The sequence below is a fragment of the Crotalus tigris genome, unplaced genomic scaffold (genome assembly GCF_016545835.1).
Source record: "Crotalus tigris isolate CLP2741 ecotype Arizona unplaced genomic scaffold, ASM1654583v1 scf7180000020145.1122116, whole genome shotgun sequence".
In the NCBI taxonomy this organism is placed as follows: Eukaryota; Metazoa; Chordata; class Lepidosauria; order Squamata; family Viperidae; genus Crotalus; species Crotalus tigris.
In genome coordinates, this window is record NW_024097874.1 from 377,463 (window position 1) to 404,888 (window position 27,426).

At 43.5% G+C, this 27,426-nt stretch overlaps 2 protein-coding genes and 1 pseudogene across 5 annotated transcripts in view; all 3 read right to left on the reverse strand.

Annotated features, from left to right (window-relative positions):
• Positions 1-8,400, reverse strand: LOC120318250 (zinc finger protein 22-like). Its single transcript, XM_039365672.1, has 3 exons — positions 8,271-8,400; positions 7,464-7,475; positions 1-6,445 (listed from the first exon to the last, which is right to left on the reverse strand). The coding sequence occupies exons 1-3, from the start codon at positions 8,398-8,400 to the stop codon at positions 6,213-6,215; spliced, it is 375 nt and encodes a 124-aa protein (XP_039221606.1). The 3' UTR covers positions 1-6,212.
• The window catches only part of LOC120318225 (zinc finger protein 420-like), a 31,732-nt gene continuing 8,819 nt past the window's right edge, over positions 4,514-27,426 (reverse strand). For 3 of the 4 annotated variants that reach the window (XM_039365645.1, XM_039365647.1, XM_039365648.1), the window contains 2 exons: positions 12,490-16,310; positions 4,514-6,678 (listed from right to left, as the gene is read on the reverse strand). In XM_039365645.1, coding sequence (XP_039221579.1) covers positions 13,922-15,592 — 1,671 coding nt within the window. In that variant the 5' untranslated portion in view covers positions 15,593-16,310 and the 3' untranslated portion in view covers positions 4,514-6,678; positions 12,490-13,921. Of the gene's footprint in view, positions 6,679-8,992; positions 9,606-12,489; positions 16,311-27,426 lie in introns of those variants that run through there. The other variant, XM_039365646.1, reaches the window with a different exon arrangement.
• LOC120318251 lies at positions 19,285-23,861 on the reverse strand (annotated as a pseudogene).

A 27,426-nucleotide genomic window follows, 5' to 3' on the forward strand; every position in this document is an offset into this window, starting at 1 on the left:
TTTTTTTTTTCACATCTGCAAGCATTGTATAAACAATTAAACTTACGCTTTTTAAGAATCTTATAGACCAGGGGTCGGCAACCTTATACACTCAAAGAGCCATTTGGACCCCTTTTCCAGAGAAAATACACCAGGAGCCACAAAACCCTGCTGCTTACTCCCCAGCACTCCATGCTGCTGCTGTTTACTTCCCCCCCCTGGCATGGAGCACTCTGCCACTGCTGCTTTCTTCCTCTACCTCCCCCGTGCTGAGCACATCCTGCCACTGGTTTTCTCTTCTATCTCCCTGCGCAGAGCGCCATGCTGCCACTTTTCCCTACCTCCTCCACATGAGCATTTTCTGCTGCTGTTTTTCCCTCCTACCTCTCCTGTGCAGAGTGCCCTGTTGCCGCCACATTTCCTTCCTACCTCCCCTGCATGGAGCGCCCTGCCACTGCAGCTTTCCCAGCAGCAAAGATGGCATTTGGGAGGCAGCGGCAGTGCATAGCCCAGGCACTGCCCAGCAGCAAAGCTCGTCCTTCCCACTCAACTGGCCCCCAGCGGCTCCTCAGCTCCATCCAAGTTGAAGAAAGCGGAGGCGCAGCAAACAATAAGAACTGGGTGTGCTGCTCGCTCGTGTGCGCCTGCCTTATTGAGAGCAATCCCGCTGCTGCGCCTCTGCTTTCTTCAACTCGAATGGAGCAGAGTGAGGAGAACGAGTAGGAGAAGACTGGTGAGGCTTTGTGCCAGCCGGCTGGCCAGGTGAAGGGTAGTTCGGGCGACGGTGGCTGGCTGGCTGGCCCATTTCCCCAGCTCCGTACATGATTGGCAGAAAACCCCCTTGCGCCCCCGACTGGGCCCTAGCGGCACCTTTCCAGCTCTGACACGGTCCTCCGTCATTTCATCCGCTGCTGTGTGCAGTCTTACAAACAAAAGAAACTTGTTAGCCTGCCCACAAACTGTGGGACTAAAAAGTTCAATCAATTCCAGTTGGGCAAGATCTTTTATTTTTCCATGAGAAATTGGAATTTTTTTAGATGGCAAAGGACTGGGAGCCACAGCGGAGGGATGAAAGAGCCGCATACGGCTCAGGAACCACGAGTTGCTGATCCCTGGTCTAAACTCTTCTTAAAAACCTCCAGTGATGGAGCACTGAAAGCAAGCTGAAAGCAAGCTGTTCCTCTTGGTAGAAGTGAATGAAAGGTCTTCAAATTTTAATATTGAAAGAAAAATTTAAAATAGAATCTGCTGAATACCAAAGAAAGTACAATGGGGAATGAGGAGGGATGTGGCATCCGGGACAGGGTTGTATAAAGAAGGAATATTTTGGGTTGGAACTTTGAAGAGGACCAAGCTTTGATAGCTTCTCTCCTCGCTTATTGCAATAAATGAAATAAAAGGCCTTCACTGTGCCTTGGCTGGTTATTGGTCAGCTGAGTTTGCTTCTGGTCATGAAGGAAAGTAGGCAGGAGCACATAACACTCTGGTTAATTGTCTGCATTTTTAGGAAGTTTCTCCTTAATTCCAGGTTCTTCTCTCTCTGATCAGTTTCCAACCGTTTCTTGTCCTGCCCTCTGGTTCTTTAGAGAATTTGATCCCACCTTCTTTGTGGCAGCCCCCCAAATACTGTGGGGGAGAGGTCAGGGGGACCATGGGAGAAAAACCTGTGGGGACCATGGGGTGGGAGAAAAGCTTGGTGGGGCCCTATAATGGAGGAAAATCCCCAGGGGAACCAAGGGTTGGGAAGCAGAGCACAGGATGTCTCGGGTGGGAGAGGCCTAGGGATGCCGGGGGGGGGGGCAGGTCTGGTCCTGCGGTAGGCTTCCAACACCTTCCCCCAACAGTGGGGTTGCTAGTATTCCACGTAGCTATTTGCACATCTGTTTAATGGCTGCATCACGGAGGGTGGAGGTAATTAACCAAACCACTCTCACTTCATGGCTTTTGTAACGTGCGACTGTAACTGGCAGGCCCCATTACAGTTGTAACTTGTGGGCTACTGGTATGCTGGCTGTGAAAATGTGGGGATCAAAATCTGGAGCACAACAAACAAGGCTGCAACTCCATATGTTGGATTTCCGTAATCAATATACAAAAAAACCCCCAAAAAACGCTATTTGAGGAATTCCACAAGTTCTGTAAAAGGAAACATCCAGAAACATCTGCTGATAATCAGAAACAGTTCATTAGCCTTTATCTACTAACAATTTCCATTTTTTTTCTCCACACCTACAGGTCTAATCCTAAGATGTGTTGACTAAAAAGAATCGGGTCAGAATTCAAGTAGCCAATCTCTCACCTACAGTCCCAATGGGAAATCAGAAATGAAATTCAAGCCTTCTCTAAACTCATCAATGTTTGCCTCATGTGCACTTCCTTCTGTGCTTCCACAAAATAGGTTATAAAATTGATCACACTGTGTGATGACCCATTAATGACCCTCTTGATTTACAACTGTAATTGCTGGCTAAATTACAGTTGTAAATCGAGGACTACCAAGAGTTTTCCCCAACAGTGAGGTAGCCAGTGTTGTTTAATGACTTACACATTCATTTAACTGCTGCATCAGGAACAGCAGGAGTAGCAGTAGTTAAGCAAAGTGTGATGACCCCGGGCAGAGCACAGAGGCAGTTTAGTCTGCTCCAAATGTTCCCCAAATGCTCCCACGTTTCTGACAAGCCCCAGAACAAAGGAAGACACACACACACCTTCAGCCGCCTCTGGCTGCAAGTAGTTTCACGTACAGTCTGATTAGAAAAGTAATTTACTTAAGGTCACGTAGATAACAAGGAATGAAACATCCAAAATCTAACAAGTCTGTGGAAATACAAGCTTGCCTGAGCAGTTTCAAAATAGAAGTCAAAATACAATCCGAGGTCTTTGAACACCCAGTCACTGTTGTCAGTCAGTCCAATGGTCAGAGTTTTAGGGTTTCTAAGCAGAAATCACAACACAGAACAAGAGATCAAAGAGTTGTTTTCAAGATCAGCAACAGCACACAAAATTCCAATGAATCAGTGTTTGTTCCCGACAAATACTTCTCCCCACAGCATCTCCTTAAGTCTCAGTCTCCAGGTGTGCCATGTGGAGAGGGGCAGGGCGCTTTCCTCCTAAGTAGTTAAGCCTGCCTGTTGCCCTGATATCCCAGATCCTCGTGATTGTTCTGGTATAGTTGTCTTCAATTCGATCTGGTCTTTTTCTTTCTCAAATTTCTTCTGATTTGCATAGAAGGTCATTTCCAGTTTTGGAGTTCTTGTTTCGTTGTCTGGATTTTCAATAATCTGTTCTTGTTGTTCTGTAAAGGCCTCTGTCTTGGTATTCATTTGTTCCACTCCTTTTGTTTCTTGAGTTAGTAGTTTATTAAACAAGAGTCAGTAAATGTTCACCTCTACTGTTCTCAGAAACCAATTTCACCGCCCAGCTGCTCTCTCAGAGTTAAGTCTTTCATAGATAATACCAAGGTCAAATCTGGGCTCTGAGCAAGTCTTTTTGTCAGAAGTAATAAGATGTCCCCCATAACATTTAAAATCTTTTTCAGATCCTTCTCTCCACTCCCCGTGTTCTCGGATCAGGAAGGAGTGGCCTTGCTCATGGCCTGAACTCTCATGTTCCTCCTGTCCCAATCCTGAAATACCCTGGCCTGCCTCGGCCTGCTCTTCCCCACATTCCTCTGAAGCCACAGATGCCTCTCCCTCGGCCTCCATAGGGTCCAGATTCAGGCTCCCATGGAGGCATGACACAAAGCAGGCTCCCAACTACAATTAGGAGGCCCATTAGAGTTGTATCCCGAGGACTAACGTACAGTAGCCGAGGAATTTCACAACTCCTGCAAACAGGACCCAGATTGTTGGGGGCAATGTAAATATATATGTACATTGCTTACTGGTGTACACCGCTTAGAGAGTGCTTGCACTTAAAGCGGTATATAAGTCTCATAAATAAATAGAAATATCCAGAAACTATTGTTGATAAGCAGAAATAGGTAGTTGGTCTATATCAAACTAACATTTTTCATATTTTTCTCTCCACCTATAGGTCTAATACTGAGATCTGTTGACTAAAAAGAATCAAGCCAGAATTGAAGTAGTCAGTTTCTCACCTATACTCTCAATGGAAAATCAGAAATGAAATTCAAGATGTCTCTAAACTCATCAATGTTTGCTTCATGTGCACTTCCTTGTGTGCAATAAGAGATGATTTATGCCTGAAGAATTATTCACAGATTGGACATTTCAAATGTTTCTTCCCTGTGTGATACAGAATGTATAAGGTTAGACCCAATACTGAAATCTTTTCCAAAATCTGGATACTTTTACGGTTTCTCTCCTGTATACATCCTCTGGTGTTTTACAAGCAGAGAAACGTAACTGAAACTTTTCCGACACGCTGGACACCCATGCGGTTTCTCTCCTTTGTGAGCCCTCTGGTGTATCACCAGGCTGGAATTTTGACTGAAACTTTTCCCACATTCCTGAATGTTTTTTCTCTTTTGTGAGTTCTGTAGTGTATCACCAGGTTGGAATTTTTTTTTAAAAAAAAAATTTTTTTTTATCGATTTTCCAGTTTTACATATAAGTATTTAGAAGGCAATGTGGTAATTGGATTAAACAACAATCTTTAGTAGATGAGATATTTCAGGTTACATTATGAAAAATTTCTTCTGTTTCCCTTAACATTATTTCATATTTAAGCTAATAAATTCCTAGTTGTATCAAAATTCAGTATAAACTTCATTATTGCATTTATACATTTGTTTTGTTTATACATATCTTAATAAATCTCGATAATCAATGTCCTTTTATTAAATATTACCTATTTTTAATTTTTAATTACATATTTCCAGTTTGATCTTTAATGCCATAGTATTCAACTTTCAGGTAACCCAAATTTCCTTTATCTCACTTCATAATAATTATAATATCTGAAATACACATATTTATTACTTAACTATATTCTTATTTTATTCCATAAACATTTTCATATCCCCATCCTAATACATCACCACCTTAATAATAAAGTGACTTTTATTAGTTCAGATCCATCAACTATATTCTCTGGGCTAATCAATAATTCAAACCTATTTCCTAATAGTTAGTTTACATTTCCCTTGTAAATCTAAATCTTCAATATTAGGCAAATTATTCCCTTATTTTTTTACTGTTTTCCGACTATTTTAAATCTAATAATCAAATTTCCCTTTATCTCAAAATCTCCCTTTAGCCCGCTAGCTGACAGGTTAGAGTCTAATAAATCAAAAAGGCCCAGCTTTTCAACCTAATTCTAGCTTTCTTCTTTTGCCAACCAGGCTTCCATGTCAATGCTTTTAAATCATCAGATAGATCTCCCTTCATTCTTGTATATATTATTTGAATTAAAGGAGACCATCTAATTGCCAATTTTCTGAAAGTTCTGGCCAATTTATAATCATTAGGTTGTTGCCCTGGTATCCCAGATCCTCGTAATTGTTCTGATACAGTTGTCTTCAATTCGATCTGGTCTTTTTTTTCCTCAAATTTCTTCTGATTTGCATAGAAGGTCATTTCCAGTTTTGGAGTTCTTGTTTCGTTGTCTGGATTTTCAATAATCTGTTCTTGTTGTTCTGTAAAGGCCTCTGTCTTGGTATTCACTTGTTCCACTCCTGTTGTTTCTTGAGTTAGTAGTTTATTAAACAAGAGTCAATAAATGTTCACCTCTACTGTTCTCAGAAACCAATTTCACCTCCCAGCTGCTCTCTCAGAGTTAAGTCTTTCATAGATAATACTAAGGTCAAATCTGGGCTCTGAGCAAGTGTTTTTGTCAGAAGTAATAAGATGTCCCCCATAACATTTAAAATCTTTTTCAGATCCCGGGCTAGGTTCTTATCCGATTTAAGTTCTTTTTCCAAATAAAATAGAATTGGTGTATCACCAGGCTGGAGTTTTAACTGAAACTTTCCCCACAATCACAACATTTAAAGGGTTTCTCTGCTGTGTGAGTCCTCTGGTGTTTCACCAGGTCAGATTTTGCAATGAAAGTTTCCCCACAAATTGGACCCTCATATAGTTTCTCTCCTATTTGAATCCTCTGGTGTTTTACCAGGTCAGAATTCTTCTTGAAACTTTTCCCACAATGAGGACATTCAAATGGTTTTTCTCCGGTGTTTCACCAGGTTGAAATTTGAAATGAAACTTTCCCCACAGACTGGACACTCATATGGTTTCTCCCCTGTATGAGTCCTCTCATGTATCACAGGATTAGCAGTAACTGAAACTTTTTCTACATTCTGAACACTCATACAGTTTCTCTGCTGTGTGAGTCCTCTGATGTTTTACCAGGTGGGAATTTGTAATGAAACTTCCCACACAAACTAGACGGTCATACGGTTTCTCTCCCGTGTTAGTCTTCTGGTGGTTTACCAGGTTTGAATTCTCCCTGAAACCTTTCCCACATTCAGGACATTCAATGGAGCTTTTCCACCACTGATATTCTTGAGGAGGTCAAAAATATAGCTGGTCTCTTGTTTAGTGATAGTTTGATTCAAGCAGGTTTTTTTCCTCCCTGGGCAAGGCCTGCATCACTGTCTGCCCTATGTGGCCATCCAAAAATTGTGTAATTTTTTTTGAAGGAAATGGAAAATATCATGATTTCTGGCTTGATTTGCTTTCCTTTTCAAAAATTATTCTCACTTCTCCAGAGTGCTCTTATTGCCATCCTCTTTGCCTATAAGATTCAAAGAAAAGTGTAACTTCAATTGTTTATATAATGCTTTCAGAAGATGTGAAAAAAAAGAAAAATTATACATTACAATTAAAAACAATTTTACCACAATGCTAGAATAGCTTCTTATACTATGATTCATTGAACATTACAGGGATCCAAGTTCAAATATCCATTCAATCATGAAATTCTCATATTGACTTTTGCTTTGCACTACAAAGAGTTATTATGAAATATATCTGGAAGTGCTGGGGATGGATTATACAATTGTAGATATATGCATACAGATAGAAATGCAAATACACACACCTACAAATATGTGTATGTCTGTGTGTATGTATGTACACACACACACACACACACACATACACACCATTAATATCCATTATAAGGATGGTATCATCCTTTTTGAGCTGGTTTAAAGCCTCTACTTCTTTCTTAGATAAGGTTTGGTGGCCCCTATGATTCATAACCAAACCTGTGACCTGTTGTCTGTTTCTAGTCTCCTCTCCCACTCCAATGCGGTGTATGGCCGGTTCTAGAGCTGCAACGAAGTCTAAGGGATGGGCGTCCCTGAGATTACATCCCGCATCTCGTTGTAGGAGGGCAAGTTGGGGCTGAGTCAACGTCTTATTAGACAGATTATACACCAGTCTTTCTGAGGGGTTGTAGCCATTCAAATTACGTAGTCTCTCAGTCCTATGCTGAAATTTCTCCGTCGCCCGTTGGCTTGTAATCCTAGCCATGGAGTGGATATATTGGTCTAGCATAAAGAAATGCTGACTCACGAGTATCCTTATCTAAGAAAGAAGTGGAGGCTTTAAACCAGCTCAAAAAGGATGACACCATCCTTATAATGTCAGCAGATAAAGGGAGGGCTACTGTCATTATGGACAAGGCGCAATACATTGGTAAAGCATTGTGCCTGCTCAACGATACTACAGTCTATAGAGTGGTAGACGGTGACCCCATGACAGCCCTTAAAAACCATACTAATAAATTTAACAACCTCAAACGTAAAATGCATACAGATGATGTCACTCTTAAAAAGCTGCACCCTAGTGACACCGCAATGGCCAGATTCTATGGCCTTCCTAAGGTCCACAAGGAGGGTGTTCCCCTTCGCCCTATTGTGGCATTTAGGGACACTCTGACCTCAGGCCTTGCCAAATGGCTGAGCAATCGCATCAGTCATTTGGCTGAAGGTAGTTCTACTACCGTTAAATCTGCTGAGGAATTCCTTGACAGGATCAGGTCTCTGAGGACAGAGGATGATGAGGTGATGGTGTCTTTTGACGTCGTCTCCCTCTTCACCTCTATCCCACAAGATCTGGCCATCAAGACGATAAAAGACCTTGAGAAAAAGGGTTCAGGTCATCAGCAGGACCATCTTCGGCCTCAGGACCTTATAAATCTATCAGAAGTATGTCTAAAAACATAATTCACATTCCAGGGCACTACCTTTGAACAGGTTAAAGGCACTCCCATGGGGTCACCGATCTCCAGCATCGTAGTGGAAGCAGTGTTGCAGCAATTGGAGCACGTAGCGATGACCCAGTGTTGTCCTAAATTCTGGGCTCGCTACGTGACGATACATTTGTCGTCATTAAGAGGAGCCAAAAAGCTGGCTTTGTGGGCATACTTAACTTGGTGTGCGTGGATTTGCAGTTTACGGAAGAAGAAGAGCACCACGGTGAGTTGGCATTTCTTGATGTCCTGGTCCATCGCCAACCTAACGGAACCCTGAGGACCAGGGCCTACTGCAAATCCACGCACACAGATAGAATTCTGCACTATGATAGCAACCATCCAGTAGCCCACAAGGCCAGCTGCATTAGAACACTCTTCAAGAGAGTAGGCTCCCACTGCAACACTGCTAAGGCTAGGATGGAAGAAAAGAAGCACCTTTGTAAGGTGTGCAGGCACAATGGTTACCCCATGAAGTTAATCAGGCGCCATGGACTACCATCCAGACCCCCCTCCCTGTTAGGTCTCAAATAGAAGAACATACATCACAGAGATTCCGCATTACTCTCCCTTACATTAGCAACGTCTCAGAAGCCACGGCTAGGTTATTGGCATTCTATGACATGAGGGTGGCACATAACCCCAACCAGACGTTGTGATCTAAGGTGATGAGATTGAAAGACCCACTCCCCACCATAGAGAAGTCCAGTGTCATTTACAGGATCAACTGTGAAAGTTGCTCTGCCAATTATGTGGGGGAGACCTCCAAACGTGTCACACGTAACATTAAGAGCATGGGCAATGCGTGACTGTCCCTCCGGAGGAAAACAATGTAATATTACAACGTGCCTTCAGCAAAGAGGGTTGACGGAGGAGACAAGTCTTGGAAATGCCCAGATAGGGAATAATCAGCAGCTGAGTAACTCTCCACTTGCGGAAACATATGCCCATCTCCTATGGGCGCAGGAGCATATTGACAACCAAGAGCCAACTGCCGATGAATCGAGGGTCTCCCCAGGAACAGTGAGGAGTTTGGCAAAGAAGCGATCTTGTACGGACTCCGGACTATTAAACAACCATGAATTAAATGATTGGAATGTCACGTGTAACTCCACCGGCGACTCTGCAATTAACTCCATCCACGACATTTCCCTATTGAGCTGCTCTCGCCTTGGGAATGCAGGAGAACTACGGGAAGATGGGGAGGCTGTTTGTTATAATCTTAGAGGCTCCACATGCTCCCACAGACATTTGAGAGGAACCGTAGGAATGTACAAGGAGATGCAAATCATGATCACAAAGACCCTGCCTCTCTCCCTTTAAGGAGGGTTGCACACCCCCAAGTAATTATAAATGTATAATTGTATGTATAAACAGCAGTGAGGGGACAGCCCCCTCGGGAGAAGGGGTTAACAACCAACTTGTGGGTGCCACGAATTCCAGGGAGGATGTTAAAATTACCCCTGTTGAAGAGAAAATAGAAAGGGGAGTTAACAGAGCGATACGAAAGATCGGGAAACAGGATGATACGAACACAATGGAATCCTGGGCTACAGAGACGAACAATGAGGATATAGTTGTGAAGGAGGATCGTAGGCAGATAGGGGGAGGAGAAGGAAAATAGGGAATACTAAGAGGGAGGATGAGGGGAATAAACAACATAAACACAGACTGCACATTTAACTACGTAGAATTAAAGGGCCCCCCCGACTTACAGTTATACGAAGAAGGGAGGAAGAGCTGTGGTATCGGCACAAGCAAGGGAAGTGAGGAAATTACAGCTTGCAATACAGAAACTACGATCAAAATGCAGGTGGATTGGCTGGGACCTATGACAAGGTCAAGAAGCGGGGCACAAAGAGCGCCATATTTATAAATAGCTTCTCCCATCGACTGGACGCTACCCTGATGATGCTGGCAGAAGCCAGCAAAAGCTTGGTTTTATTCTATTAAAACTTTTTATAGTTTTATAACTTCCTGGTGTTCGTATATTTTATTATTTAACATGAATCTACCCAGGAATCACCATTTTGTTTTTAATATTCTTAAAAATATATTGTCTCTAATTATACTAAAAATGTGAATCCCGGGTACATTCATGTTGAGAAAAAGTCGAACACCGGAATAAATATAAAAACAACTGTCTAATAAACTAACAACTGTTTGATAAACTTAGCTTTCGTCGGCTAACTACCGATGTCGTCAGAGTAGAAAGCCGGACATTCGAAAGCCTGCTTATAAGACTGGCAGTTTGCGCGCTCTGCTCATAGAACGCATTACTGGTCTACCCGCCCCAGTTGACCATATTGCTTCTAATAGACTCGCATCTGTATACTCGTAAGCTCGGGGATCATCGCCTTACTTATTGTCAACTCTCTTTGCCCGCTTTGGATGTATCTGGGTACACGTTACTATATGTATATGTCATGGTTCCGAAAGAAGCTTTTCAAAGAACTTTGAGGCATTGTTTACCTTAAAAAATCTTTAATTGCAACATAGCTTCGGCACGTACATAGAGAAGCCAAAATCTGAATTCTCCTCCCCCAAACACACAGTATCTAAGCATAACTCACTCCTTCATTTCACAGTCATTAATCACATTCTCCAATTAGTTTGAAGTGTGAACTTTCCCTCTCGTTATCTCCTCTTATTACAACCAACCTTGAAGAATACTCTATTGAGATATTGTTATGGCTAACTAGTCTCCAAACACATTCTTCCCCCTCCCCTCCAGCACCATCTAATTTTAACTCTAAAAGTAATACACAGGTTAAATAGAAAATGTTTGCATCTTCATATATTGTCAAGCAAGAACATCCGATGTTAGCAACATTGACAATGTATATATATATATTGTCTAATATGATGCCCAGGATTCGCATTTTTAGTATTTTAAAGGATGTGTGTGTGTGTGTGTAATTTTAGAGACGTGAGGGCTTTAACTGATTAAATGATGCCTAAAGCCTCTGCAAGATTTGGAGCACCTTTTTGCCCATGGAAGTCCTCAGCTCCAAGTAAGGGCAGAAAATATTGCCCACTATCCCTCTGCTGACATCCCAATTGAAGTAGTCGTCACTTACTGAGTGCATTTGGGACAGGCATCTGTGACACTAGCAGCCCAGTCATTCAGCCTGATGTCACATGACAGTGCCAACTTATATCTGTTCCTGTGCAGTTTTTAAGCAAGTCATTGTGGGTTGTGAAATGCAATTTCATATGACTGTGACTTGCAGTTTCCTGCCGGCATCTCCCGTGATTTTTTTTATCAGAAGCAAGCTGGAAAATGGGGATCAAGTTGTGGGATGCTGCAACCATCCTAAACATGCACACCGGTTGGCAGTACCCGAATTTGTGCAACTCCTTTTCTTGCACCTTAACCAAAGGAAGTGCATACATGTGGTCACAGAACAAGTGCTACAGTGACCACAAATTTGTGGACAAAGTGTACGTCTGCTTTCACAGTGTCATTGTAACTTTGAAGGCTCATGAAATAAATGGAAAGCGAGGACTGCCTATACAAACTGAACATCCCCAAAAGTCCTTGGTAGGTATTTTTTAGTTGAACCTGGTTAATACATGGATGGGGCATCAATAGGAAATACACTGCTTGTTGGCTAGACATGAAAGTAAAAAATCAAAAATTTCAGAAGAGACAGTGGCAGATCAGTCTGATAATTTTGCCAAAAAACACCTAGCAGGTCCATATCCGAACAACAGAGTTGAAAGGGACCTTAGAGAGATCTTCTAGTCCAACCCCCTGCTTGAACAGGAGACCTTATCATTCCAGAAAAAAATGTTCTCCAATCTTTTCTTAAAGGTTCCTGACGAACCTGACAACTATGTTATCCAAATGGCAGAGAAAGGAATTGGTCTTAATATTTACACACAGAAATGAGAGATCAACAAACATATTTGGGGGCTGGAGGCTAAAACATATGAAGAACAAATTAAGTTGAATATATATGTTCCAGGATAATGTTGGTGAGGAAGAAAAGGGAGGAAGAGGGAAGTAAGGGAGGAAGTCAGAGGGAGGATGCAGTTTGGGGGGAACTGAGTGAGCAATACCGAAAGTTGTGTGTATAAATTTATTTTACTCTTTATCTGAAGTATTTTGTATGAGTGTAATGAAAAATGGAAAATAAAAACTTTTTTTTTAAAAAAGAGATTGAACAGCCATTTGTGTGAAGTGGTATAAGGTCTGCTCAAGCAGGGGGTTAGAATAGATGACCTCTAAGGACCCTTCCAACTGTTATTCTATAGTCTATATTCTGGTGACTTCTCTGTTGTGGAGGAAGCCAAACAGACCTACTTGCTCCCAGCATCTGCTTCAACCTGCCCTCAACTCACCTTTCAGCTGATGCTTCAACCCTGGGAAGAGCACAAAAGCCACTCTGTATACCATCTTCTTTCCATGAGTGATCCGGAAGAGGAAATTCCTCTGTGCTTCTCTTCTTCTATTCTTTGTAGCAATGCAGTACTTGATGGTTTTAAATCTTTTAAGCTCAACCACAGATGCCGCTACTGTAAAGACGGCTTTGACTGGCATCTCCAGATAGGAAGCTGAAAAAAATGCTTGTCCCATCTCTGTCTAAGGCATTTGCACGACATTGTCATTGATTATATGGTATCACGTTGTTTTGACTCCTAACAACTCCCAGTTCCATTCTCCATTTCTCTTTTCATTCCCTGCCTCTGAACTTGTGACATTTCCCCTAGCAGCTCTATATTCCATTTTTAAGATGATCTTCCTTGCCATCAATATATTTTGAAGACCTAAGGGGTAAAAGGTATTTTACGTTTTCATTGTTATAGCTATGTCTTGCAGTATTTTGTTTGTATATAGTTGTTTACATTTCCCTTCTTTTATCTCTCCCATCTCAAAATCAGTTTCCTGTTTCGTCTTCTGATTTCTGAATTATGTTCCTACTTTGTATTCGTTATCTGGGAATTTCTAGTTGTAAATTTAATTTGGAGATTTGCTCATTTATATTGTCTAAATTGATTTTAGTCTCATCATTTCTTTTTATGTGCTCTTTGCATTCAACAATTGTTTGGTGAATTAGTTGTAGCATAGAATATATTTCTTTCTGAAAGCTGTTTATTTTTTCTTGAGGCATCATTCCTAGAGATCCTCTAGTATCACCAGTATCCGTAAGAGTAGATCGAAGTTTCCTCTAGTGTTCTGGTCTTTATATGTACCCTTTATCATCCAATAAATTCCAAAGTGTAGGTTCAATCCTGAAAGCAATATTTTATAGTAATCCTTTGTCTTAAGTATCCAAAAATTGTCAATCAGGCAAGTTTGTAATCCACATGTTCAATATGTTCAATCTCTCTGAAAGCAGCTCAAAAGTCTCTCCCAGCCAGACATAGTCCAAGGTGAAATTTTTCTTTCTCTCCCACTAGCTCTTGAAGTTAAAAGTCCACGCTTAGTAGGCATTTATAATCCAAGGTCAGTGTGATAAGTAGGCCAAAATATCTTCCTTTATTGTCAGCTGTTCTCCTGAACTAGGAATCAACTGGTGTATCACCAGTTGGGAATTCTGAGTGAACCTTTTCCCACATTCAGGACATTCAAAGGGTTTTTCTCATGTGTAAGTCCTCTGGTGTTTCACCAGGTGTGAATTTGATATGAAACCTTTCCGTCAATAAGAATATTACTAAGATTTCTCTCCTGTGAGATTCCTCCGATGTATCACCAGGTGGGAATTTACAATGAAACTTTCCCCAAAAAGTGGACACTCATATGGTTTCACTCCTGTGTGAGTCCTTTGGTTGTTTACCAGGTCAGTGTTCTTCCAGAAACTTTTCCCACATTCAGGGCATCAAAGGGTTTCTCGTCTGTGTGAGTTCTCTTGTGTTTCAGTAGGTTGGAATTTGCAATGAAAGTTTTCCCACATCCAGGAAATTTAAACGGTTTCTCTCCTGTGTGAGTCCTCTGGTGTATCACCAGTTGGGAATTCTGAGTGAACCTTTTCCCACATTCAGGACATTCAAAGGGTTTTTCTCCTGTGTGAGTCCTTTGGTGTATCACCAGGTTAGAATGGGAAGTGAAACTTTTCCCACAAACTGGACACTCATACGGTTTCTCTCCTGTGTGAGTCCTCTGGTGTATCACCAGTTGGGAATTCTGAGTGAACCTTTTCTCACATTCAGGACATTCAAAGGGTTTTTCTCCTGTGTGAGTCCTTTGGTGTATCACCAGGTTAGAACGGGAACTGAAACTTTTCCCACAAACTGGACACTCATATGGTTTTTCTCCTGTGTGAATCCTCTGGTGTCTCACCAGGTTGGAATTTACAATGAAACTTTTCCCACAAAGTGGACACTCATACGGTTTTTCTCCTGTGTGAGTCCTCTGGTGGTTTACTAGGTCGGAATTTGCAACGAAACCTTTCCCACAAAGGGGACACTCATACGGTTTCTCTCCTGTGTGAGTCCTCTGGTGTATCACTAGACAGAAATTATGACTGAAACTTTTCCCACATTTAGGACATTCAAAGGGTTTCTCTCCCGTGTGAGTCCTCTGGTGTATCACCAGTTGGGAATTCTTAGTGAACCGTTTCCCACATTCAGGACATTCAAAAGGTTTCTCTCCTGTGTGAGTCCTCTGGTGGTTCACCAAGGTGAAATTTTGACTGAAACTTTTCGCACAAATTGGACACTCATATGGTTTCTCTCCTGTGTGAGTCCTCTGATGCACCACCAGGCTGGAATTGTGTATGAAAGATTTCCCACAATCCGAACATTCAAAGGGTTTCTCTCCTTTGTGAGTCCTCTGGTGGTTCACCAGGTGGGAATTTGCAATGAAACATTTCCCACAATCCAAACATTCAAAGGGTTTCTCTCCTGTGTGAGTCCTCTGGTGTATCACCAGGCTGGAATTGTGTCTGAAAGATTTCCCACAAATTGGACACTCATATGGTTTCTCTCCTGTGTGAGTCCTCTGATGCACCACCAGGCTTGAATTGTGTATGAAAGATTTCCTACAATCTGAACATTCAAAGGGTTTCTCTCCTTTGTGAGTCCTCTGGTGGTTCACCAGGTGGGAATTTGCAATGAAACTTTTCCCACAATCCAAACATTCAAAGGGTTTTTCTCCTTTGTGAGCCCTCTGATGTTTCACCAGACTGGAATTCTGACTGAAATGGTTCCCACAATCAGGACACTCATATGGTTTCTCTCCTGTGTGAGTCCTCTGATGTATCACCAAGATGGAATTGTTTATGAAAGATTTCCCACAATCAGAACATTCAAAGGGTTTCAATCCTTTGTGCATCCTCTGGTGTACCATCAGACTAGGATTGTGGCTGAAATATTTCCCACAATCCAGACATTCAAAGGGTTTCTCTCCTGTGTGAGTCCTCTGATGTCTCACCAGTTTGGAACTGCAACTGAAACCTTTCCCACACTCACGACATTCAAAGGGTTTCTCTCCGGTGTGAGACATCTGGTAGTTCACCAGGTAGTAATTTACAGCGAAACTTTTCTCACAAACTGGACACTCCTATGGTTTCTCTCCTGTGTGAATTACTTTGCTTGGTAAAGCATTTACTACATTGGGAGCACTTATAGGGCATCTGTCCTGTGTGGGTCCTGTTACGAACCACAAGGGAGATATTCTAACCAAAGATTTTGTTACATTAGTAGCATTTGTATGCCTTTTTTCCAGTTTGGGTCCTCTTGTACGTAATCACCTATGTTTTTGCAAACTGTGCTTTATACCACAATATTGACATCTGTGGACCTTTTTCACCACTGATATGCTGGAAGAAGTCAAAAATGTGTGTGGTCCCTTGTTTAGTGGGGCTTTGATTTCACCTACTGTTTTTTTCATCCCATTGGGAGTTCTGCATTACTGTCTGCCCTATTTGAGTATCCAACTGACCTTTTCTTCCCCACTGACTTTCAGATATTACCCTCTTTTTCTGAACAGAAAAATGATCCCCTTCATCTTGTCATGTACCGTGTTCTTCTGTTCCGCATACTCTACTATTTCCAGCTTGAAATCTCTTCTTGATTTTCTCTTGCCTTTCGCCTGCTGGGATGGGAGAATTGTGTAATTTTCTGAAGGAAATGGAAAATATTTTGATTTCTGGCTTGATTTGCTTTCCTTTTCAAAAATTATTCTCACTTCTCCAGAGTGCTCTTATTGCCATCCTCTTTGTCTGTAAGATTCAAAGAAAAGTGTAACTTTAATTGTTTGTACAATGCTTGCAGATATGAAAAAAGGAAAAAAATATACATTTAAAAAGCAAACATGCCACAATACTAACTTCTTACATTAATTATGATTTATCGGACATTCCAGAGATTAAAATATCCCTTAAATCATGAAATTCCCTTGACTTGCATAAACCATAAACTGTAAGCGCTGCTATGGGTTATCATAAAATATAACTGGAAGTCTGGGGTATAGATTATACAATTGCAGATATATGGAAATAGTAATATAAATACACATGCCTATATCTATGTAGAAAATTCATGTTTTCAGTCTGAAAAAGAAAAAAAGATTACTGTCAAATCTTCTGAGCTAGTTTCTAGAGGTGTGGGGGCTTTAACTGATGAAATGATACCTAAAACCTCTGCAAGATTTGCACATGGGAGTCCTGGGCTACAAATAAGAGCAAAAACTACTCTCCACAATCCCTCTGCTGACATCCCAATTGAAGTAGTCCTCCCTTAATGACTGCAATTGGAACTGGCATCTGTGTCATTAAGTGGCCCAATCATTAAGCGTGATGTTTACATGATAGTGTCAACTTACATCTGTTCCTCTGGACTTGTTCAGAAAATCACCATGGGTTGTTAAAGGTAATTTCACATGATTTCCTGCCGGTATACCCATTGGTTTTGCTTATAAGAAGCTAGCTGGGAAGGTCACAGATGAGGATCATGAATGTGGGATACTGCAGCCACCATAAACATGCAACAGTTGGCAGCATCCAAATTGATGCAACTCTCTTTTCCTGCGTTTTCATAATCATAGGCCAAGTGAAGAAGTGGCAAATGAGGACAACTTATGCAACTGAACATCCTGAAAGGTCTTCCATAGCTATTCCTTCAGAAGTGCTGGCTTAAGCACAGTTGAACCTCGTTAATACAATATGGGGAACCAATAGGAAATCCGTGCTTGTTAGCTATAAATAGAAGTAAAAAAATAAAAATCCATGAAAAAATAGTGGCAGTTTCAATCTGATATTGGTGCCAAGAAAACAGCAGGTCCATAAGAGAATAATGAGAGTTGAAAGGGACCTCGGAGGTTTTCTAGTCCAATCCCCTGCTTAGGTAGGAAAGCTATATTTTTCTTGACAAATGGCTGTCCAATCTCTTCTTAAAAACCTCCAGTGATGAAACACCCACAACATCTGGAGGCAAGCTGTTTCATTAATTGTTCTCACTGACAGGAACTTTCTCCTAATTGTAGTCTCTATCTGTTACTTCTTGTTCTGCTCTACGACACTTTGGCGCACAGGCCAATCCCCTCTTCTATGTGACAGCCCCTCCAATTTTGAAAGAGTGCCATCATGTAAACACACGCTCTCCATGCGGCATTTTAGTCCAACAACTGAAGCCTCTCCATGCGAGGAAACCTGGTAGGATGGGAGACCACCAGGGAATGGCAAAAGGGAAACAGGGCTGCTGGTGGCCAATTGCTAAAGCAGGACTTTTTTTTTCTCCACACCTACAGGCCTAATCCTAAGATGTGTTGACTAAAAAGAATCGGGCCAGAATTCAAGTAGCCAATCTCTCACCTACACTTCCAATGGGAAATCAGAAATGAAATTCGAGCCTTCTCTAAACTCATCAATGTTTGCCTCATGTGCACTTCCTTCTGTGCTGCCACAAAATAGGTTATAAAATAGATCACATTGTGTGATGACCCATTCGTGACCCTGATTTACGACTGTAATTTTAAGCTAAATCGAGGAGTAACAAGAGTTTTTCCCAACAGTGAGGTAGCCAGTGTTGTTTAATGACTTACACATTCATTTAACGGCTGCATCAGGAACAGCAGGAGTAGCTGTTCCTGATGCAGGGTAGTTAAGCAAAGTGAGCACAGAGGCAGTTTGGTCAGCTGGCAATTCAAACTGTCCTTTAATTGCTCCAAATTTTCCCCAAATGCTCCCATGTTTCTGACAAGCTCCAGAACAAAAGAAGAGGCACACACCTTCAGCTGCCTCTGGCTGCAAGTAGTTTCACATACAGTCTGATTAGAAAAGTATTTACTCAAGGTCACGTAGATAACAAGGAATGAAACACACGTCCAAAATCTAACAAGTCTGTGGAAATACAAGCTTGCCTGAGCAGTTTCAAAATAGAAGTCAAAATACAATCTGAGGTCTTTGAACACCCAATCACTGTTGTCAGTCAGTCCAATGGTCAGAGTTTCAGGGTTTCTTAGCAGAAATCACAACACAGAACAAGAGATCAAAGAGTTTTCAAGATTAGCAACAGCACACAAAACTCCAATGAATCAGTGTTTGTTCCCGACAAATACCTCTCCCCACAGCGTCTCCTTAAGTCTCAGCCTCCAGGTGTGCCATGTGGAGAGGGACGGGGCACTTTCCTCCTAAGTAGTTGAGCCTCCCTGTATTGTTCCCTCCTCTCCACTCTCCGTGTTCTCGGATCAGGAGTGGCCTTGCTCATGGCCTGAACTCTCATGTTCCTCCTGTCCCAATCCTGAAAGACCCTGGCCTGCCTCGGCCTGCTCTTCCCCACATTCCTCTGAAGCCACAGACACCTCTCCCTCGGCCTCCATAGAGTCCAGATTCAGGCTCCCACGGAGGCATGACACAAAGCAGGCTCCAATCCATAATTAGTAGGCCCATTAAAGTTGTATCCCGAGAACTAACTGTACAGTAGCCGAGGAATTTCACAACTCCTGCAAACAGAAATATCTGGATACTTTTACGATTTCTCTCATGTATGCGTCCTCTGGTGTATCACCAGGTGGGAATTCTGACTGAAACGTTTCCTACATTCTGGACACCCATGCGGTTTCTCTCCTGTGTAAGTTCTCTGGTGTATCACCAGGCGGGAATTTTGACTGAAACTTTCCCCACATTCCTGAATGGTTTTTCTCTTTTGTGAGTTCTCTGGTGTATCATCAGGTTGGAATTGTTTTTTTTTTTTTTTAAATATTTTATTGGTTTTCCAGTTTTACATATAAGTATTTAGAAGGCAATGTGATAATTGGGTTAAACAATAATTCAATAGTACAATCTTTAGTAGGTGAGATATCTCAGGTTACATCATCAAAAATTTCTTCTCTGTTTCTCTTAACATTTACTGTTTCATATTTAAGCTAATAAATTCCTAGTTCTATCAAAATTCAATATAAACTATTATCGCATTTATAAATACATTTTTGTTTATACATATCTTAATAAACCTCGATAAAAAATCAATGTCCTGTTATTAAATTTTACCTAATTTTAATTTTTAATTAAATATTTCCAATTTTATCTTTAATGCCATAGTATTATGGCATTAAAGATAATTATGGCCCTTTTTAGGGCCCCCAGAAGGGCGAACTCTGACTGATTTTTTTTTTCTTTCTCTCCCACTAGCTCTTGAAGTTAAAAGTCCATGCTTAGTAGGCATTTATAATCCAAGGTCAGTGTGATAAGTAGGCCAAAATATCTTCCTTTATTGTCAGCTGTTCTCCTGAACTAGGAATCAACTGGTGTATCACCAGTTGGGAATTCTGAGTGAACCTTTTCCCACAATCAGGACATTCAAAGGGTTTCTCTCATATGTTAAGTTCTCTGGTGTTTCACCAGGTGTGAATTTACAATGAAACCTTCCCCGGAAAGTGGACACTCACACGGTTTCTCTCCTGTGTGAGTACTTTGTTATTTACCAGGTCAGTGTCCTTCCAGAAACTTTTCCCACATTCAGGGCATTCAAAGGGTTTCTCATCTTTGTGAGTTTTCTTGTGTTTCACAAGGTTGGAATTTGCAATGAAAGTTTTCCCACATCCAGGACACTTAAACAGTTTCTCTCCTGTGTGAGTCCTCTGATGTATCACCAGTTGGGAATTCTGAGTGAACCTTTTCCCACATTCAGCACATTCAAAGAGTTTCTCTCCTGTGTGAGTCCTCTGGTGTATCAACAGTTGGGAATTCTTAGTGAACCGTTTCCCACATTCAGCACATTCAAAGGGTTTCTCTCCTGTGTGAGTCCAGGTTAGAATGACAACTGAGACTTTTCCCACAAACTGGACACTCGTATAGTTTCTCTCCGGTATGGGTTCTCTGGTGCTTTACTAGGTTGGAATTTGCAACAAAACCTTTCCCACAAAGTGGACACTCATACGGTTTCTCTCCTGTGTGAGTCCTCTGGTGTTTAACCAGGTTGGAATTGAGACTGAAATGTTTCCCACATTCAGGACATTCAAAGGGTTTCTCTCCTTTGTGAATCCTCTGGTGGATCACCAGATCGGAATTACGACTGAAACTTTTCCCACATTCAGGAGACTGAATGTGATACTAGATACAGATACTGGTGATACTAGAGGATCTTTAGGAATGACGCCTCAAGAAAAAATAAACAGCTTTCAGAAAGAAATATATTCTATGCTACAACTAATTCACCAAACAATTGTTGAATGCAAAGAGCACATAAAAAGAAATGATGAGACTAAAATCAATTTAGACAATATAAATGAGCAAATCTCAAATTAAATCTACAACTAGAAATTCCCAGATAAGGAATACAAAGTATGAACATAATCCAGAAATCAGAAGACGAAACAGGAAACTGATTTAGAGATGGTAGAGATAAAAGAAGGGAAATGTAAACAACTATATACAAACAAAATACTGCAAGACTTAGCTATGGTTCTGTCCAATTTTCCAACCCAAAATATTCCTTGTTTATACAACCCTGTCCTGGCCGCTACATCCCTCCTCGTTCCCCATTGTAGTTTCTTTGCTAAGCTTGTTTGTCTATTTCAGTCCGTTTCCATTGTACAGCAGATTCTATTTTAAATTTTTCTTTCAATATTAAATTTTGAAGACCTTTCATTCACTTCTATCAAGAGGAACAGCTTGCCTTCAGAAATCATGGGTGCTCCATCACTGGAGGCCTTTAAGAAGACACTAGACAGTGACTTATCTGAAATGGTATAGGTTGTCCTGCTTGAGCAAGGGGCTGGACTAGAAAACTTCCAAGGTCCCTTCCAGCTCTATTCTATTCAAGATTGCTTCTTTAATGGGTCTTTTTGATTTCTTTGTGAAGTGCTACCCTCAAAAGGGCCGCAAGAGTCCAGATCCCTTTGTCCCTTTTCACTTGCCAATTTGGTGTCTTCCCGCCCTCAATTGCTGGTCGAATTTCTCAGAGTCTCTTGCTCTGTGCTTCCTCCTGGCCTTCAGCCTATTGTTGTCCCTCGTCCAGGTCAGTTCACCTCCCCTGTCCTTCTGTGGAGCTGCTCTTCTCCCTTTCTTCTCCATTTCAACTCCCCTAGGGTGGGAGGTCGGGAAGCCTGGCTCGTTTACTGAGCTTCGCGCTCTCTCTCTGGATCAACTTCCCATTTTTTCCTCCCCTTCTCTCTTCCTCTTCCTCAGGCCTCTCCCTCCTCACATGCAGCCCCACCCAGCAGGTGGGGGCAGGGCAGGCTGATAAACCCCTCCTCTCTCCTCAGGCCTCTGCTTGCTTTGCTTCCTTCTCCGCTGCTCTCCCTGTCTCCCTTTCCTTTTCTCCTCTCTTCTCCCCCTCACGCCATGCATCAGGCCGGACCTCCGTCCCTACTACATTGGTAAAGGAACTATTCCATTTTTTCCTCTTGTTCTTATTTTTGCTTTAGAGTCATATTTTGCAACAGTACAGTTTCTGAGCAAACTGCTAACAGAAATCCTGAGGGTCGGGTGCTTCTCCCAAAGCTTGTCTTTGTGACACTACAAGCTACACACAGTAGGGAGTTTCACTGCAGAGTCAATTGGTAATCAAATAGAGGTGCCAACAGGTACAAAGATGAAAATACATAACAGCTACTTGAAATCTCCTTCAGCACTAAACAATTAAATGTGTTGCTGCCAATCAAACAAGAAGGAGAAACTGTCCCTTGGGGCCTCCTCCCCTTGACTGTCAGGATCCCTCTCCATTTTAAATCTCTGAAAATGACTGCAACTGTTGGTAGCAGTTAGGAAAGGAGGTTGCATGCATTTCCCTCAATAAGGTGGGAATTGTGATGTAGAGCTTCATTGTGGCGTCCTATGTCTCCTGTGATTAATTTCATTTTATCCTTGGGGAACGTATAATTATATTGGCAGAAAGGAAAATAATCAAGAAGAGAAGGAACTTGGAATTAAGGAGAAACTTTCTAATGTGAGGACAATGAACCAGTGGAACAGCTTCCTTTCAGAAATTACAGATGCTTCCATCACTGGAGGGTTTTAAAAAAAGAAGAGACAGCCACCTGCCTAAAATGGTATATTCTGATTGCTTGAGCAGGGGATTGGACTACAACAGGGCTTTTCAACCTTTTCACCCATTGTACCACTTTTAGGATATGGCAGTATCCAAGTACCACCAGTCACCTAGCAAGGTGTCAAAAACTTGATGACCAAAAAAAGGGAAAAAGTGATGAAGTACAGGTAGTCCTCGATTTACAACAGTTCGCTTAGTGACTGTTCAAAGTTACAATGGCGCTCTTCCTCCTGTCCAGGGTTTTCATGGTTGTGAGCATTTCTGTTGAGTATTGGCGGGTGGGGTGGGGGGTGTTTGGTTTTTATTCCCTTTGTCTGCTGGGTGGTTGCAGCAGGTTTTGGTCATCTGGGACTCTGTGACCCTGTGACCGTCATAAATATGAATCAGTTGCTAAGCATCTGAATGTAAATCACAAGACCCTGGAGATGCTGCGACATTCCAGCTGATCGGCGCGTCTTCTGGGCTCAGCAGAAGTGCCAGGATCAGTGCTGCTTTCCAGCTGATTGGTGCTTCTTCAGGGCTCAGCTGGAGCCTGGAGCTAAGACTGAATGCATTTCAGCATAGATGGCCACCACAAAATTGTACATTGTCTCCCGGCCGGCCAGGGCCAAGGCAGAGGGGGCCGTTCCCTCACTGTTTCCAGGATGGCTTCGCGGGCCACATGAAATCACTTTGTGGGCCGCATCCGGCCCCCGGGCTTTTGTGTTTAACATGTCTGTTCTAAAAGTTGTGAGCGCTCCATCAGTGGAAGTTTTTAAGAGGAGACTGGACAGCTCTTACCTCCCCGTACGAAGCGTGCCCTGCCGTCGCTTTTCCCTCCTATTCCCCCATGCGGAGTGCCCTACTGCCGCCGCTTTTCTCTACCTCCCCCATGCGGAGCGTGCCCTGCTGCCACTTTACTCTATCTCCCTGTGCAGAGCACCCTGCTGCCGCCACTTTGCTCTATCTCCCACACGCAGAGCGCCATGCTGCCACCGCTTTTCCCTACCTCGTCCACATGGAGCGTGTCCCGCTGTTTTTCCCTCCTACCTCTCCTGTGCAGAGTATCCTGCTGCTACCGCTTTTCCCTCCTACCTCTCCCACGCAGAGTGCCCTGCTGCTGCTGCTTTTCCCTACCTCCCCCACGGGGAGCATGGCCTGCTGCTACTTTTCTCTCCTACCTCCCCCATGCAGAGCGCCCTGCTGCCACTGCATTTTCTTCTTACCTCCCCTGTGCGGAGCGCTCTGCCACTGCAGCTTTCCCCAGCAGCAAAGATGGCGTTTGGGAGGCAGCGGCAGCGCATAGCCCAGGCACTGCCCAGCAGCAAAGCTTGTCCTTCCCACTCAAGAGGCCCCCAGCGGCTCCTCGGCTCCATCCAAGTTGAAGAAAGCGGAGGCGCAGCAGAGGGATTGCTCTCAAATAATAAGAAGCGGGTGTGCTGCTCGCTCGTGTGCGCCTGCCTTATTGAGAGGAATCCCGCTGCTGTGCCTCCGCTTCCTTCAACTCGGATGGAACAGAATGGGGAGGAGAACGAGTAGGAAAAGAGCGGTGAGGCTTTGTGCCAGCTGGCTGGCCAGGTGAGGGGTAGGTTAGGTGATGGTGGTTGGCTGGGGGGGGGATCATGGCACAGGGGGGAATCTGACAAGCCTCATAGCAGCAGAATTGGCAGCTCCCCCTCGGCCCGTTTCCCCAGCTCCGTACATGATGCTTGGCAGAAAACCCCCTTGCGCCCCTGACTGGGCCCTACCAGCACCTTTCCAGCTCCAACGTGGTCCTCCATCATTTCCTCTGCTGTTGTGGGCAGAAGGTCTTGAAGGCCTAATGCAGGCTCAGACCTGCCCCCACAGGCATCCCTAGGCCTCCCCCACGCCTGAGACATCCTGTGCTCTGCTTGTTAACCTGCCTGCAAACTTTGTTTGTGGGATTAAAAAAAGGTTCAATCAATCAATTCCAATTATGCAAGATCTTTTTTTTCTGTGAGAAGTTGTAACTGATTGATTGAACTTTTTTTTTTAGGTGGCAGAGGATTGGGAGCCACAGTGGAGGGATGAAAGAGCCGCATGCGGCTCAGGAACAAGTTGCTGACCCCTGGTCTAATCTCTTCTTAAAAACCTCCAGTGATGGAGCACCCATGATTTCTGAAGACAAACAAGACTACCAAAGAAAGTACAATGGGGAATGAGGAGGGATGTGGCATCCAGGACAGGGTTGTATAAAGAAGGAATATTTGGGGTTGGAACTCTGGAGAGAACCAAACTTTGATAGCTTCTCTCCTCGCTTATTGCAATAAATGAAATAAAAGGCCTTCACTGTGCCTTGGCTGGTTATTGCTCAGGTGAGTTTGCTTCTGGTCATGAAGGAAAGTAGCCAGGAGCACATAACACTCTGGTTAATTGTCTGCATTTGTAGGAAGTTTCTCCTTAATTCCAGGTTCTTCTCTCTCTGATCAGTTTCCAACCACTGTTTCTTGTCCTGCCCTCTGATGTTTTGGAGAATTTTATCCCACCTTCCTTGTGGCAGCCCCCCAAATACTGTGGGGAGAGGTCAGGGAGACCATGGGGGAAAAACCTGTGGGGACCATGGGACAGGAGAAAAGTTTGGTGGGTCCCTATAAGGGAGGAAATTTCCCAGGGGAACCAAGGGTTGGGAAGCAGAGCACAGGGTGTCTCAGGGGTGGGGGAGGCCTAGGGATGCCTGTGGGGGGCAGGTCTGAGCCTGCATTAGGCCTCCAAGACCTTTCCCCAACAGTCGGGGTGCTAGTATTCCACGTAGCAACTCACACATCTGTTTAATGGCTGCATCACGGAGAGTGGAGGTAATTAGCCAAACCAGTCTCACTTCATGGCTTTTGCAACGTGCAACTGTAACTGGCAGGCCCCATTACAGTTTTAACTTGAAGACTACTGGCATGCTGGCTGGGAAAATGTGGGGATCAAAATCTGGAGCACAACAAACAAGGCTGAAACTCCATATGTTGGATTTCCATAATCAATATAGAAAAAGCACACAAAACGCTATTTGAGGAATTCCACAAGTTCTATAAAAGGAAATATCCAGAAACATCTGCTGATAATTAGAAACAGGTCATTAGCTTTTATCAAGCTAACAATTTCCATTTTTTTCTCTGCACCTACAGGTCTAATCCTAAAATGGGTTGACTAAAAAGAATCAGGTCAGAATTCAAGTAACCAATCTCTCACCTACACTCCCAATGGGGAATCAGAAATGAAATTCAAGCCTTCTCTAAACTCATCAATGTTTGCCTCGTGCACTTCCTTCTCTGCTGCCACAAAATAGGTTATAAAATTGGGCACATTGTGTGATGACTCATTAATGACCCTGATTTATGACTGTAATTTCAAGCTAAATTACAGTTGTAAATCAAGGACTACCAAGAGTTTTCCCCAACAGTGAGGTAGCCAGTGTTTAATGACTCACACATTCGTTTAACAGCTGCATCAGGAACCGCAGGAGTAGGGGTAGTTAAGCAAAGTGTGATGACTCCAGGCACAGCACAGAGGCAAGTGGATCCGCGCGTCTTGGAGCCGCCGGCCGCCCTCACGCCTGCCAACTTGGAGCCCCTCATCCTCATCCCGGCACCCCTTGCCCTCTCCCAGCCACCCCCCCCGGGACCTGCCTGCCCCTCCAACCTTCTGAGCACCATTGTAGCGGCTGGGTCGCAAGAGCCTCTTTATACGCCGTGCAGCCCTTCACTGCCACGCCCCTTACCTGACTTGTCGCATGTGAGGGGTGTGTGGCCCGAGCACCGCTCCGGCTCAGAAGGTGCCGCTTCTTCCCCTCCAACGCACATGCGGACATCGCCACTGCCTCGCCCTCTTGCCCACCGCCTGGTTGCTTCCAAGGCCCGGAGCCCAGTGAGCCGGGAAGAGCCGCTCCTGCCCACCATCCCCAGGGCTGCACCGGGTGCCAGAGGACCAAGGCAGACTCCGATGGTGAGGGAAGTGGGCCGGGAGGTGCGGGGGAGGCTCTGGCATGGCGCAGAGGGAGGTCGGGGGCGGAATGTGACCGGGCAACCAGGTGTGGGGACTGGCTCGGCGCTGTAGCTCAGCCAGCAGCGATGGTAGCAGCGGCAGAGCAGCCCAGCGGCAGCGCCAGCAACGGCCCAGACCCGGCTTGGCCCAGCCACCCATGCTGCTGAGCCGGCCCGGGGCAGCATCGGGCGTGCGTGCAATGGAGCTGCGGTGGTAGGAGCAGAAGGGCGCTGTTGGAAGAGAAGGGCGCCCTGGAGGCGGAGGAGCCGGTGGAGGAGGAGGACGGCGGCGGCCAGATAGAGCAGCGGTGTCTCGGTTCCTAAGACCAACGGAAATAGGTGTTTTCCAATGATCTTAGGCAGCCCTTGTGAAAGCGTCGTTTGACCCCCAAAAGGGTTGCGACCCACAGGTTGAGAACCACTGAGTTAGATTATTCCTAGGGAGGCATCTTGGCCAAAATCTTTGCATGGTGCGAGTTAGCAGAAAGCTGATTTAAAGTCACTCTCTTGGCATCTCTACCCACTACATCACCTTCTGAAAGCCAGAGGACTCACAACGATAGACACTCATAGAGAGGATCCTGCAATCTAATCTGAGCTGTCATAACCTTTCATTATAGCAGGTTATTCTCTCTCTTTGTCTCCGTCTCTGTCTCATTACAATGTTCTCTGGTTTTTCAAATATTTTTTATTAAGGATTAAAAATGAAAAGAGTAAAAGCCGGTGCAAACAATAAAAACCACAAATAGAAAAAGAAAAAAAAATGTGAGGGGAAAAAAAGAAAAGGACAGGAGAAAGAGGGAAAAAAAATCTTTCTCCTTCATCCCAACAGGTAAAAACAATTTTGGCAGCTAATCTACCATCTTTTAAATACAGC